Consider the following 15,860-nt stretch of genomic DNA (forward strand, 5'->3'; position numbering starts at 1 on the left):
TTATCCACGCACGGAAAAATTGACTTACCCCTTGCTCACGCCAAGCAACGTAATTACACCGCTCTCTTTCTCTCGCTCGAATCACCGATTGAGGAACCGCGGCACATCCATTTTCTTAAGCACGGGCCGTGTTGAACACTTTTTACACCCGTATAAAAGTATACAGATACACGATGGGAAACGCAAAACAGCCTCCTGGCCGGCATCTCGATCTCTCGTTGCTCGAGTTTTAATCCTCGACGGTCGTGCGTGCCACGAGTGCGTGCTCGTTGCCAACGGACCGGAAGGACGCGGGTCAGAGTCCGTCCCCCTTGGCGAATCGTCAGGGTGGGAAAGTTTCAGAAAGTTCCTTTATTAATGGCCGGGTCTTTATTAATAAGAGAAAATTTCGAACGTTTCTTATTTCAGACTGGTGTATCTTCGAAGTTTAATGCGAGCCGATAATCGGAACGCGTGCCCGGCTACGTATTCGCGATCCGGCGCGTCCTGCCGCTAGAAATTCGCCGCGGGCAACGAAGATGTTTCATAATGGGGTGTACCTATATCGCAACTTATTCCAATATTTATCGTCTCCCCCGCCTTATCTCCGAAACTTTAACTTGGCTGCAAACTCGTGTTCGCAAACTACCGCGAATAGAGGTTTATTTTCTCCGCTCCCCCGGAATAGGAGAGGGATGGTGCGCGATTCCATTGTCCTTCTCCCGTACCTTCCTTCTCTCTCTCCCTCTCTCCGCTAGAGTCATGTATTTTCATTGAAACTCCACCCACCGCGAAAGTACCATTGTTCGAATATTCAAAACGGAGACGTCCATTGTGGTACGTTAGAATGGGCACAATGTGGTTCCTGTGTTGCGGCGCGCGCGTGCTGCGACTTCCAACTCGTCCGTGACTTTTTTAAAATCTGCAGAACGCCGAAAATAAAGTTCAGGGGGCGAGGGGAGGTCGGGGGAGGGGGATGGGAGAGGATTCGCAAACAGGTGTGCGTGCAGCCTTCGATATCGCTTTGGCCGCGGCGGGGCTAAATATCGATCGTCGTAACGATCGCGGGATATCTATCGATCTGGAGACTCTTGAATGAGGAGGACGATTATCGAGTCAAGGATGGTGAAACTTGGGTTTCTTTGAACGACAATGAACGTGCTACGACGTTAAAGTGGTCTTTTATTCATAAATCTTCGTCGCCGTTGCAAATAACGCCGATACCGGAGGAAAGTAACGCTGAATAATGTTTCATAATGCGGTATTGAGGTAGACGGAGAAAAAAAGTATGAAGCGTGCATGTACAACGTAATATAGTCTTCCTTTTAATATAATATGAATTCATAATGATAGAGTAGACAATAATATTAATAATAAAATAATAATAGACAATAAAATATCGATGTGAATAATAATAATAATTAATGATAATAGCAATAATACATATATATGTATACGAATATATATATTGCTATCGTTATTATTATTATTATAAACATCGACATATTATTACTATTATTTTATTATATAACATGAATTCATATCGACCAGATAATCATATTAAAATAATAATTAAAAAAAAAGTTAATAACAATATGTCGATGTTAAAAAATTCGTGATAATAGCAATAATATATATACATGTATGTATACATACATATGTATATATATATTTTTTTCTGTTTATATTCACATTTAAGACTATGTACAGTTTAATTATTTTACAATCGAATTCGTACGAACAAGCGAATAAAACCTAATAATCATAGCGTATATCTGTATTATATTACGTGTACTATTCACAACAAATAGATTCTCTCACGAAGGTGCGACAATGTACACAAAACGTGCGTTATATTTATATATTTATATAATTTTTTTTATTTACCCCTTTCTCTAGCCTTCGTTAATTAGAATCGTCCGCAAAGCGGTACACTCTACCCTTGTTTCCCTTTCTCTCTCTTTCCTCTCTATCTTTCTATACCTCTCTGATTATTTACAAAAAAATGTTATCATATCTATATAATTATACTATGATATACGTGTCAACGAATGCACGAGCACCGACCGTCTTCGTCAGAGTATACCGATACTGCAAACGCCTTATGTTATCGCTTCCACTCTTTTTTTTTTCTTCCTCCGTTGAACTCTCCCGTTATCACAGATATAAATAAATGTATTCTTTACAAAACAATGTACAAGTTCCATTCGACACGCTCCCCCTCAACACCGCCGGCGATGATTCGCGCACGCTCTCGTTTATTTATATTTACGCCAAAGTACAAAATAATAGTCGACTTCCCCTTTCTTCACTTTTTCGTTTTCTTTTTTTTTCCAAAATGCGGCCCGACAGTCGTTCGCGATTTGCGCAAGACAATGATGTCGTGCGTCCCTCGGAATACATCGCAAGATTCCGCGAAAAGAGGGACGACCCGCGCGATATACATATAATATAAAAAAATATCAACAATTTTTTTTTGTTTCGAGTACCGTGCACGCCGCATTTTCGCTCTTCACGCATCCACAATGTCCTCGTATCCTCTCGTCTAGGAATTGTGAGCAAAATCATAATATTCTCTCCCTTAAAGAGTAAAACGCTGATTAATGCGATTACCTACCAACAAACTTAAAAATGTTCATAAAAGAAATTGATAATTGCAAGAAATGCAATAAAATATAGTATTAGGCAACAATCAAATGTAACATGTACTAGGACAAATGATACTAAGTATACGTAAATTTGCGTCTCCGTTGTCCCGGCTTGACCTGAGATGCGCGAGTGCACGGTTGTCGCGCGGAAAAGGGACGAATTTGATCCTTAACGATTATTATTCAACTTCTCACCTTATCTCTCACATCGCTGTCAGTATTATTGTTCGCCGCCCATGTATACTTATTTATACTTATAATATACTCGACGTATACTCCGCGGCGAGGATCCCTCTCTCTCTCTCCCTTTTTCCCTTTGTCTGCAAAAAATTCTCGAGACGCGTCACCCCGATAAAATTTCGTGATGTAGTAGGTACAGCCTTAAGATCTACGGCCTAGAGTTACTTGCGTGTCACTGTGTTTGTATGTGTAATTCGTAGGTGTACTATTTATCATTCCATCTCTATATGCGGGTATTCGGGTATACGTTAATATTTCATTCGGATAATTAAAGGAGTTAGTGGTAAGTTTAACGATAGTAGCTTTGTAATGCGCTACGCGATCTGTCTTTCCCCCTTTATTTTCATATTAAACCTACAACAGGTAGATCGAGTGTTTCTCTTTTCTCATTCCCTTTCTTTCTCATTCCCTCTCGATATTCGTGCCGCGCGCGACCCGATCGAAAGTATCATATTCGCTCGAGCGCTCCCCGCTCTTCGTCGAAACTTCCCCCCTTTCCGTCTCTCTCTGCCGAGTTAAATGACCGATTTCGAGCGACGACCGTTAAGAAAGACCCCGTTACGTCGTAACGAGGAAAAGTAGCGCTACCTTGCACGTTGCCCATGTGTTATAATACGTGATTGGTATCATCGCGATCTCGGAAGTGGCGCGTCGTTCCGTCCGCCGAGACACGCGGGACACCTCAAACGATTCCGCCCTTTCCGCCGGAGGTACTGTACATGTATACACGTATACGATCTTCAGTGCCACTGATGAGGGATTCTGGAGAAACGATTGGCATTTGCTCGTCCTTTATATTTACAAAATCGGCGACGCGCAGTGCCGTGCTCCGAAAATCCCGAGACGTCGCGACGAACGACCGGCAATGAAACATATTATTGACTAAAAAAAAAAAAACAAAAGAAAAATATGGACTCACGGTTACGTGTGTATGTGTGTGCGTGTGTGAGTGTACGTGTGAGGGCGATGTACACCGGCGGTACATCCGAACATCGAAGACGATCGCGGAAAGTTCGCGTTCGGCCACTCGCGAGCCTGCGGGTAACTTGAAAAACCCCCGTTTCTCCCTTTCTTCCTCTCACTCGAGCCTGCTTCAGCGGCTTCGACGGGGTGACGCAACACGTTGCCCCTCACCTCCCCCGTAAACCCATCTTCTTGCCAGAGCGGTCGATGCATGGTACCGATCGAAAAAATATGGCGGCTCTCGCAGCTCTCGGTTGCGGCACTCCTCTCCTCGAGGAGGAGAACGCGTCGGACATAAATCCCGCGCGCGCTCGGCCCCCATATACTTTCTTCTTACCCGGCCCCCGGTGTCGCTTCGCCGTACGTAGCCGTGCGTAAGCAGGCACTTTGACGTAATTCTCCTAATTCCTAAATCTCCTCTAAGCCGCCTCCTCTCTCGCGTACTCCTGCTTCGCGCACAGTCGACCTCTTCCACCACCCCTCCCCCCCCTCATACGTCTTTTCCAAGTCGCGCCTTCCAGAGGTCGGGGAACGATTTATGTATCTCGAAGAGTCGGCCACCTTCCTCTCTTCCCTTCCTTCCTTCCGCCCTTCCTTCTTCCTTCCTGCTTGACTGACTGCCTCTACCCGCTTCTTACGCTTCGTAACTTCTTTCTCTATCTCTCTCTCTCTCTCTCTCTCTCTCTCTCTTCGCCTCTGACGTGAAGTCGAGATAACGCTAATAAATCCCGAGACCACTCAGGAGCGCGTATTTACAGTCCGGCCACAGGACCTCTCCTCCCTCAACGGCGCCGCTTTATTCTGCAACAGAGAAATGAAAATGGTCTTAGATCGGCGCCGGCGTGTTCCTCTTTTTTCTCCTCTCCTACGTAGCAGGAAGAAGGATTACTGACGCACACGCTAACGTAAAAATACGTATTATATCAAATACTCGGATTGAATTTTCGTCGCATTTTACACGTTCAAGCAACGTCGAACGTTGCGTTCAATAATCATAAGCTACAAAAATTAGCAGCCACGAATATTAGCTTATCGAGCGCGCAATTGCGGTTTTTTAAATTGCCGTTAGTAAAGAAAAGAAGAAATTTTCCTTTTATGCCTCGCGCGACAATCGTGACAACCTCGTTACGAACCGATGAACGGGCAATCGGTTTGAATGGCCGCCGATACCCATGAAAGTGTCGATGCCTTTGTAAACTCGTAAACGAACTATCGCTAGAGTGCTTATGTCCGTGGAAGCCCGACGTTGCGTACGGCGCGCTCGTTTGAGCCTATCGATACTCGATTACCCGTATCTCACGTCGACGGACGATGCCCCGACGTTCCGATCGTCACGCTGGGGATATAGATCCCACGTTCGGGTTCGGGAAAGGAGGAAGGAACGTCCCATCGGAAACCTGCTCGTTACGTATCGCGAGGTCATTTTTCCGACTCTAACGGATAATCGTTCGCCTCGCGATACCGCGACAGCGATTGTCAATGTTAATAAACGGCAAACCACGCGCGTGCCGCGAGATAAAGTGTGATCGTTATGCAAAACACGCTACTCGCTTGGCCATTATCGCCGGTATCGTTCGGCACTAAGCAGACGTTTATACGCCCGTAACTGTTTGCCGCAATTGTTGACTATTTTCGCGTTACGTATTTGGGACGACAGGGTGAGTAACAAGGACTTTAATAGCAACGACACATCGCAAATCCTAACTCTGAGGGAGAATAGAACGTAATCTCTGGGCATGAAACTTTTACTTAATCGTGACGATTTATGTGGGATTAAGCTAACAATTGCAGCCCAGCGATTGTTACTTTCCAAAGTGGTAAAATTAACGTGATCAAGAATTGTTAATAGTGAACTTCATATACATAGAGGAACACTCTGATGGACCAACGTGTACGAACGAATCAATATTCAATTTTGTTATATCTTTCTTTCGTGGATAAATCCGATATGCATACTGATTGAATCAGTACACTGATAAGAAAAATATGTGATATTTGCGACTAAAGTTGCATAGTAAAAATAATATTAGTCGGGAATATCATTTTTATATCTACTAATATTAGTAATAATAACCATGTATTTATATCTAACTGTGAAAAAATTGTACTGTAAATTATACAGATTTAAAATACAGCACATGGTTATTATTACTAAAATTATAGTAATAATTATTATAAAAATGATATCCCTTACTATAAATATTTTACTGCATAATTGTAGTCACAAATACAACACATTTTTCCATCGATACATGACCGACACAACTTTTATTATACATTATTATTGTAAAAATTATGTAAGTAAATGTTAGTCACAATTTCATTTAAATATACAGTAGAAATTTCATTAAAACTATTTTTTTACAAGCACATAGGGAAGAGTTGTCTCGCGTGCATGCGCATCACTTAATTACATTTATTGTAATAAAATTTGTGTTATAATTTAGGAAACTTGATAGATTTTATTAAAATATCGATTTAATCTTTATACTTGCAAATAATTGCAAATAAGTATATAAAATAAATGTCAAATATTTTACAATAAACCTTTTATAAAAATATAAAAAAGTCTGTATAAAATTCAACAATTACACTATTATTAGCTACATAAATTGATAAAAAATTATTCGATTTCCCCCACACACACACATATTACTCATTTTTCATTTATTTTACATTTTTCGCTAAATGTTGCTTATATTAAGTACATAGAAAAAAATTTCGCCACTGTAGCGAATTACAGTTTACTGAAATTATATTTGCTAACGTAACTAAAAATTTATAAGTTACAGCAAAACAATTTATTGTCGCATTTAATATGTAAATAAAGTAGCAAAATGTGCATTGTCCAAAAGGTTTATATCAACAGCAACATAAAAGAAGTTACGATATGAATATCTTTAGCTATCGAAAATATTCGATATGCTAAGGTATTCATATCATTCTGTTATGGCGCAAATGTTGAACTGTAACTAAACGTTGTGTAGTAGCTAAAATCCTTCAACTAAATCAAATAGGTATCACAGCTAAAATGATAGCAGTCCATATTTTACAAAGTTTAGTTTTCACGCGCGGTTTTTAGCTACGACAATTATTTTTTCCCGTATAAGAATATAAAATATTGACGCAACTAGTTAAACAGCTGGTACCTACGTATTCAGCAATTCTCCCTTATGGACTAGAGAAAGTGTTCTAAAGTCGTAAAAATTCTCAAAACTCTAATAAGAAAAAGAATGGCTTTTTTCTTTGTTAAATTTTTCCAGATTTTTTTTCAAAATAATTTCACTTTTATGATCGTTTATATACGTTAATGGTTTTTAAATTTATTTTATATTTGAAACGAGCTCAAAGAATAATAAGACGTTTTACCATTTAGTTATTTCCGGTTTTTTATTTGTGTCCTTAAACCGAAAAATTTGGAAAAAGGTCAAATGTGTACTTAGTCGAAACTTCTTCGACTGGACTTGGTCTACTTGATGTATTGTCGCTTTATTTAACGCTTTATTTAATTTTTTTTGGCATAATGATACCCATATGTCACATTTCTTTGCTGTTTTTTTACGATCTTTATATATTTTTCAAGCCTTTAGTCATACATTTAAGTTCCTATTACATTAATTACCATATAACAACCATGTAATTTTAGCTTATTAAAAAAATGAGAGAAAACCATAAAAAACAGAGAAGAGAAAGTGACATATGAATACGTCACTCTCAGTATTCCCAAAGTTAGTATAATTATAACAGTTGACACAGTTCACAGCATTCTGTTTTCAAAAAAAGTTCAATTTAAACATGTATTAAACATTAATATTTTTCTACAATTGTACAAAAAATTTGAGGTTTGTACAACCTACGTTTTTAAGTCCGACATTTAGCTTTCAATTTTTTGGCAATATTGGTCACTATGCCGCAAAGGGTCAAGAATTTTAACAAGTAATTCATCAATAAAGTCCGATGTCATGTGATCATATACCTTGAAAACTTTCTCCAAAGAGTATTTTCACTTTTGCTCGCTTTGAATGCGTTCATATATATCAAAGATTTTCTCTGCGTCAAAATAAAAAGGCTTTTAGAGTTATTTTCGAAACTACGGGACTATGGAACACAAGGATAAAATACTTAAAGGAAACACAGAATAAAAACACGTGTTTCTTCTGTTCAAATTACTTTCTTAAAGTTAACGGAGACAAAAGTAGAAATATCACGGAACCCGTGCAATCGATTCGGGCCGTAAGAGGGTCACGTTTCCTGAGCGACGTGCCTGATTGGTGCTCACGGCGATACGGCGACACGTACGAATTAATCGTGTTTCGCCGAACAATTATGCGGATACGGCGACACGCGATGATACGTCGCGGTGGAACGCCGCCGGGGAAATTTCAGTGGTGCGCGATTATAAACGGGACGCCAATATCCATTTCGGGGCCGACATTTCGGAACTGACGCCCCTCTCTTCCTCCACCCCGGGCAACGCCGCGCCGCGGCGACGCCCGGCGAATATTTCAAAACGCCTGTACGGACCGTCTATCCTGTCTGTCGTGTTTGTCACCCCCTTTCCCCGGGCTCGTTTCTCCTTGCCCGTTTCCATTCGTCCGCTTCGCCGCCGAGCCGCGAACGAAATGACGCGAGCGTCGGCCCGGATGACAAATGTCGCGCGATTATGCGGCAAGTCGTTTCGAAAGTTTCCACAGTGACATCTGGATGTTACATGCATGCCGGTTTACCACCGACGAGGCACCGGCCGCCGCCGTCGTGCCCCTCTCTCTCTCTCTCTTTCTCTCTCTTCGCAATGGGGTAATAAACATTCGCGATTATCATTTATGCGCCGCGAGACCGCACCGCGCGTCCTCCTCTTCCTTCCTCCCACCCCGCTTCCGCTTCCACTGGGCTACGAAAACTTGGAGCGATCTATATGGGCGATAAAAATGTCTCCCGACGTTTATCGCTATCGATACGTCGGGTGACCTTGCCGGCTTTGATTTGATAAAGCGGAAGGAGAATGAGAGAGGGAAAACCCAGCGCGCGATTGCACATACAAAATTTAGAATCGATGACGCGCTGAAAAGCGATTATTTCGCCTCAGTGTGGTCGAATCGACATTCAGATAAGACGACCGTCTGTCTTCTCGCGAGAGAGTCGATTCTCAGACGAAAGGGAGATAGTACAATTCCATTCACGTGTCATTAAGTTGAAATAAGCCCAGTGCCGCAATCGAGAGGAGCGCGCGGCCTTTTCTTTTTTTTACGAACGCAAAGCCGCTTATAACCGTTGATTTTCCCGATGATTGACGCATCATAGGAAACCTGTTTATTCATTCGCCATTATCTTTCAACGCGCTAAAAGTGAAACGTTTTATTTCACGATAAAACTGTCGGGTATTTAAATGGTACCTATACAAACGGCGCTGAATATTTCGCGCTATTCATACGTAATTTATAAACATGGCACGGTTAACACTGCAGTCGTGCTGCGTTCCTTCAAATAATATCTTTACGTATCTCCGCGATAAATTGGCGTTTGAACGATCATCGATACAGCCGCGGATTAAAATCTTGCGACAGAGAGAGCGAATTCCCTTTCGCACGTATCCATTTGCACCATCCTCCTCTCCCCTCCCCCCCCCCGGCCCGATCGTATTATAATTTATTTATCGCGGCTTAGGATCACGCCGATTGCGAAAACTCTCTCTCGAGGAGGATCGTTTTAATGTGACATCGTAATTTAAGCTCGTAGTCTCGGGGAGGTGCCGTGTCGATCGACGCCCGCGATATTCCGCGCTTAGAACGATACCCCGAGGAGGGATCGAGCCCGACGCGAAATTGAACGCTCGCGCTCTCGAGCGCGACAACGCGAATTTCATTGCTCCGCGAATTCTCCGGATATCGCGGGGACAGCGAACCAGCTGTTCCACTAGTAGCAAACGCGCCATCGTGCGTAATTATATTGCGCTGGTCTCGTGTGGCCGGTCGCGGCAGCTTGCATAATGTAGAAGACAGCCCGGCGCATGAAATTATAAACTTCAAACAATCATTAATTCAATGAAAAGCACCGGTTACCGGGGAATTTTAATAATAACTCACGCTGATAGCTCGCCTTTACGCATTTTTTTTTATTTTTTTCTTTTTTATGGAAGGAGGTAACATTCCGCTCGCGTATCGACACGAATTATTTCCTTGGAAATTCAGGAGCGTGTATGCGCCTTTATAATGATTTAATTATAACGTGGCCGAGATAAGCGGGAGAGTCTGTTTATTTTATAACTTTATTAATAATCTCCGTTGAAGCTGCTGCACGGGCAGCACGAGGAGAGTTTGCGCGGTAATACGTAAGGGCGTAAGGATAACGAGCCGTCTCGTTCGCAGATCTTTTACACGCATACGGAGTACTGATCATCGTACCGGAGCGAGCGGCAATGTTGAGCGTCATTTTTTTTAATAAGCCGAGATAGGATCGCTCTCGCTGTATCTGTCCGGTTTTAGAATTAACGTGTCGATTTATATTCACTGAGAGGGAGGGAGGGAGGAAGGGAGGGAGAGAAGGGGGTAAGGAAGCACACGTAGGAGAACGCGACTCTGCGGGCTCCGCATTTTATTCCCAATCAATAACATTTGCATCCGCGTCGGCCGGCCGAGCGGTTGAGTCACGAAATCACCGTGAGTGATAGCGACGCCTCGCTACGCCAGGGTCGAAAAGATGGAGGTGCGTGTCCCCGTGGCGATCTCCCCGATCTCTCGCCCAGGTAGCGCCGTAACACTAGCGCGCATCTAAGAAACGTGAATCCGTTTTCTATGCTACCGTTCCTCTCCACCTCGGTCTCGAAGATCTCACGATCTTCCGCGCTAGACGACCGTATACGCGCGATAAACCTTGTGCCACGTCTCGCAATATGGAGGTCGAGGACAAAGAAGGACGCGCTCCGATGAAACCTCCGAAGGTCGTGTGGGAATTCCAGAAACGCGCAACTGTTTCTCAAAAAGGCACCGGCGACGGGTAGGCCTATCTTTGAGAGAAAAAGAGAGGGCAAGAGGAGAGGGGAGAGGGGAGCACGCGGGAAACCGCGACGACGTGTTTCGAGGATTTATTAAGGAGACAATGAATCCCCCGTCCGGAATCTCGAAGCCGTTAAAAAGATCGCCTATCCTCTCGCGCCTCCGCGAGGCGGCCGGATCACGGATGCACGGTGGTCGCGAATTTTATGCAGATCCCACGAGAGCGTGTAAATATCGCTAGGTAAAAGACGACGATAGGTGGAAGCGGGTCCACCCAAGGAGGAAGGGCCCAACCCCGATCCTCCACCGGCCGGTTACCATCGCTCTAATGGCGATTAAACATCCTCGCGCTAATTGGCAATTATAGGGCACAGGCATCACGAGAGAGGACTTTACTTCTGCACGGAGGCTGTCCCTTCTTGGTCCCTGCATCTCTCTTTCTCTCTCTCTTTCTCTTTCCGATCGCGGCCGAAAGCAGGCGATCGGAAGGAGAACGAAGGAGGAGATCGCCTTTACCTGGTGGTAGGTGCTACAAAAGGCGCTGCCTGGCACAACCTCAGAGACTCGCACAAGTTTTCTCTCTTTCTCTCTCTTTCTCTATTTATCTCTCCGTTCTTTCCTCGTATACCTGTCTGTCTGTGCGCGACAGGAAAGGCGAAGAGGGAGGAGGCTGAGATCGAGGATGGTCCGGATCGGAGCGGGTGCCGAGAGGTCCGAAAGAGGAGAGGGTAGCATTACAAGCTTCGTCCGAGCTGCGAACGCATCGACGCGTTTGATATATGTATACACACTCACACACACGCGCGCGCGCGCGGTAACGGGGTAGGGAGAAAGCGAGGTGACGACAGCGAAAACTAGTTTATTTGGAACGCGGCTATAAATTAGGATCAGATCGCCGCGAGATAAGAGAGCACCGGCTAACACCCGGTCCCATCCGAAAAGACGACTCCCCCTTTATCCGCCACCCCCGTTCCCCGTTTCGCCGTCCGCCTTTCTACTCGCGTTCACGTCGTGGCATCCTACAAAACAACAACGACGACGTATGTTCTCCACAGCGCGTCCGATACGTGGCAGCGTCGCCCTGGCTGGCGATTCTCCCCGAGTCTTCATCGTCTTGTTGCGAAACGAGGCGACGAATGATACGCTGAGATAATTTTTTTGCAGCTCGTCTCATCTTATCGGACGTTCCAAAAACTCCGATGCCTCTCGCCTCGCTTTTTACCTTTTTCCGCTGCGGAGATAATTAATTGTCCTGAATACATATCGATAATACTGCTATGTTTAGACCGTACTTTACACCGAAACAAAAAGATCCAAGATATTCTGTGTCTCTCGATTATACGCCATCCACGGCCGATGCGCGCCTTCCGCGCAATAATATCGATCCTGTCGAGCAGATTCCCGTCGCCATCGGGTACAGACGGCAGAGAGAGAGAGAGAGAGAGAGGAGAGAGAGAGAGAGAGGAGAGAGAGAGAGAGAGAGAGAGAGAGAGAGAGAGAGAAAGGAGGCGCTTTACCGGAATTGCTCTCGAATCGGCGCGGGGAGGACCACCGGGAAATGTATTTTCGCGAGGAGAGCGATTCAGCTCCTTTACAATTCCGTCGAATCAGATAACGCTCAAAGACTCGTACTCGCACCGCGACGTTACGGATACCGCGGGAGGATTCCGCCGAGAAGAATGGAGGAGGAGAATGAGGCGAGGGTAAGCCCTGGAGATGAATCTCGCGTATCGTTTGTAAGGAAACGGGAGAACAGCCGTTTCGACTCTCCCTCCCCTTTCCCCTCCTCACTTTTTTTTTATCTACGAATGCCGCGAATGAGAAGACGAAAAGGCTCTGGCTTTCCCCCCAAGACGCTTTAACGATCGCTCGTCGACTATCGCGGACAACCGCTTTTCTATCTCTTTCCCGAATTATCGTCTCGCGCACAAGTCGCTGGCGTGCGCTGGCGCGTTTGTTTTTACGATCATTTACACGATGCGCGACTCGAATAGAAATTTGATAAAACACCCGAGGAGCAAGTTTTTACTCACGAACCTTTTAAACGACGCAATGATTTGTATACAATTTATACGCGCGATAAATTTCTACGTGAATCGTTCATTTGACGTGACACACGTAATTTACGGAAAATTTACGACGGCAATACTACGGCCAACGTTGGCTTCTCTCACGACGCTTTGGGGTATCCATCTTAGGGTCAGGTCCGCTAGAGTAAGGAGATCTCGCTCGTGAGACCCAAACGCGGGACTGGACCGGGGAGTCGTCCGTTCGGTCACCGACGCGACAGGTTGAGGTGTGTCCGAGTGTAGTCTGTGTTCCAACACACGCGGCACACACACATGGACGCACGTGCGCGTACACACGTAAAAACCTACGGCCGACTGGTGTGGTAAGAGAAAGACGCGGTTAGCCAGTGGTGAGATTCATTCAAGTGGATTGAAATTCCGTCCTTTGGGTCACAGTACAGAGGGCGAAGGAGGTAAGGGGGAGCGAGAAGGAGGAGAGAGGGAGAGAGAGAGAGAAAGAGAGAGAGAGAGAGAGAGGAGAGAGAGAAGAGAGAGAGAGAGAGAGAGAAGAGAGAGAGAGATAGCGAGGAGAGACGAGAGAGTAGCGAGAGAGAGAGAGATAGCGAGATCTCTCTCTTATCGGAGAGATCTCCTCTCTCTCTTATCTCTCTCTATCCTATCTCTTTCTCTCTCTCTCTCTCCATCTCTCTCTCTCTCTCTTCTCTCTCTCTTCTCTCTTCCCTCCCTCCCTTCCCTCCCTCCCTCCCTCCCCTGTCCCCTCTTGTTCCCTTTCTCACTCTTCCTCTTCCCAGTCGTTGCCTCTATCCCACCGTGGACTACCCACACGCTACTCAATATGTGTCTGATACCATTATTATTTCAACTCGGGTCGCTCGACTTAACGACCAATCGACACGCCGGATATTAATTTCTTATCGATTGTTCCTGTGGCGTCTCGGCCGTGCGCGAGTTTGGCGCAACACACCAGTTTGATCGGTGCGCCTTTCGCGCCGTTCGCGCAAGCGAGAATCGTTGTATCGATTTTCGTTTCGATAAGCCGGTCATGTACCGTTGCTTCGGACAACTTACCTTTTCTGCCCCCTCCTTCCCTCTCCCCTTCTCTACCCCTGTCTTTTTCCCCGTTACCTATCTCGTCGACGACGCTTCTTCTTTCTTTTACAGTCGAAAGTAAATTGCGAACACCGCTGTGATATTAACGCGACCGAAGAGGAATTTTAAGTCGATCTTTCTACAGCAAAAATTTGTCGACATATATATTGCGCGTGTCGTTCGCAATTATAAGACGAGAAGCAAAGATTGCGAAAGGAATGGAAATAAGCGACAAAATAATATAGCATTCTCACACTTACTTTGGGAAAGACGACTATCTTGTTTTCTGGACCTCAGCATTGGCCTCTTAAACCGGCGAGACGAAGCCACTACTCATCGACTGCGAGCTGCAATAAAACACGCATTTTTATTAATTCTTTCTCATTTTTTTTTAACAACATCATTGTTATTGCGTACGTCAAATAAAAATTCGCACATTTTAAATACGATTTAGCAACGCTAGTAAATAAGTATTAAACGACAGAGTTAAACGACGTCGGACCGTACTGTCACTCACCCTTTGTAAAACGGTTTAAATGCGGTAGTAGCTTCCGTGGGTGGCAAGCTGGCAGTGGTTTGATGTTGATGGAGAATGGAATTCTGACCGACTGGCGAGAAATCCTTATGCGGCGAGCTCTGTAGCCGAGAATTGAAAGACGAGGCACTGCTAACCGAGCCCGAGCTCGTCGACAGATAACCACCGCCACCGGGATGATTCGCGCCATAGGGGATATTAGGATTGCCATTAGTCGTGGCACTGGCGGCGTTGCCACCAGGACAGTAACCGCCCGGCGGTGCCTGGATCACTCCGTTCGGCGTGGCCACCTTCATGTTGGGCGGCGTCTGGGGTGGAGTGTCCGTGCCAACTTCTGGAAACCCCGCCGCCGCCGCCGCTGAGGAGGATGCGCTCGAACTCGAGCCCGACGACGAATTGGGGTTGTAATGGAGCTGGCCGCCGGATGAGGACGAGAGGAAGCCACCGTATCTCGCGGCAGCGCCCGAATAGGGCGCCGTCGCCGCCGCCGACGGGCTCATCCCCGCCGAGGAGGGCAAAGCGAACGAACTTCCCAGGTTTCCTCCACCCCCGCCACCGCCCCCACCGCCGCCGGCACCACTTCCCGCTCCTCCTGGACCCAGCCATGGCTGTTGCGAGTGATGATGATGTCCTTGATTGGGCACGTGATGTTGCTGCTGTTGCTGCTGCTGCTGAGGATAATGTTGCTGATGATGCAGATGATGATACTGTTGATGGTGGGGATGCGATGGCGGCGGAGGCGTTTTACACGCTGCCGTGTCCGCTAGGGACCAGATTTTGGGTTTCGTCGCGGGAATCGGTACGCCCGCACTACAGTCTGACTTGATACCCTCTTCCTTCAGATGATCCTCACCGCCGTAACCTTGGTGGTGATGATGGTGATGTTGCATCGTGTGGTGAAAGGGGTGCTCACTCCGTCGGCGGTCGTCTTCAAGATCTAACTCGTCCTCATCGTCGAGATCCTTCTCATGCTGTAGAAGTTCCGCTTTTACATGTCTCATTGGTTCTGGAAACAATTGAAGAGATTACGTACATACTTATTGAAAAAAGGATTGAAAAGACTTTAATCAATCACTTAACAAACGTCAATTTTATAAGTCAATTTTTATCAAAACTAAGATATTAAGAAATTCAGACTCAGAGACCTCAGGGGAGATAATTACATAATTTCCTTCAAACACCATATTAATCGGGTATTCCTTTCTTATGCACTATGTCTACAAAACTTATTTATCTGAAAACACCACAGTAAAAGTACATTGTACTTTGTAAAAACACACTCAATAATTTTAGTATACTGAAATTAAATTACGAATCCTTTTTTCTTTCAAATTGTATATTTTTCAGTAATTAAATATCTTTTAGCATGTAATTTTTATTTTAT

At 45.0% G+C, this 15,860-nt stretch overlaps 1 protein-coding gene across 2 annotated transcripts in view; it reads right to left on the bottom strand.

The window, feature by feature from the left end:
- Window positions 1-1,877: 1,877 nt before the first annotated feature.
- LOC105836386 (homeobox protein caupolican) overlaps window positions 1,878-15,860 on the bottom strand; it is a 71,174-nt gene continuing 57,191 nt past the window's right edge. For both annotated transcript variants that reach the window (XM_036282679.1, XM_028194329.2), the window contains exons 5-7: window positions 14,459-15,482; window positions 14,202-14,288; window positions 1,878-4,631 (exon numbers count right to left, since the gene is read on the bottom strand). In XM_036282679.1, the coding sequence (XP_036138572.1) occupies window positions 14,249-14,288; window positions 14,459-15,482 (1,064 nt within the window). In that variant the 3' untranslated portion in view covers window positions 1,878-4,631; window positions 14,202-14,248. The remainder of the gene's footprint in view (window positions 4,632-14,201; window positions 14,289-14,458; window positions 15,483-15,860) is intronic.

The sequence above is a fragment of the Monomorium pharaonis genome, chromosome 2 (genome assembly GCF_013373865.1).
Source record: "Monomorium pharaonis isolate MP-MQ-018 chromosome 2, ASM1337386v2, whole genome shotgun sequence".
Classification (NCBI taxonomy): Eukaryota; Metazoa; Arthropoda; class Insecta; order Hymenoptera; family Formicidae; genus Monomorium; species Monomorium pharaonis.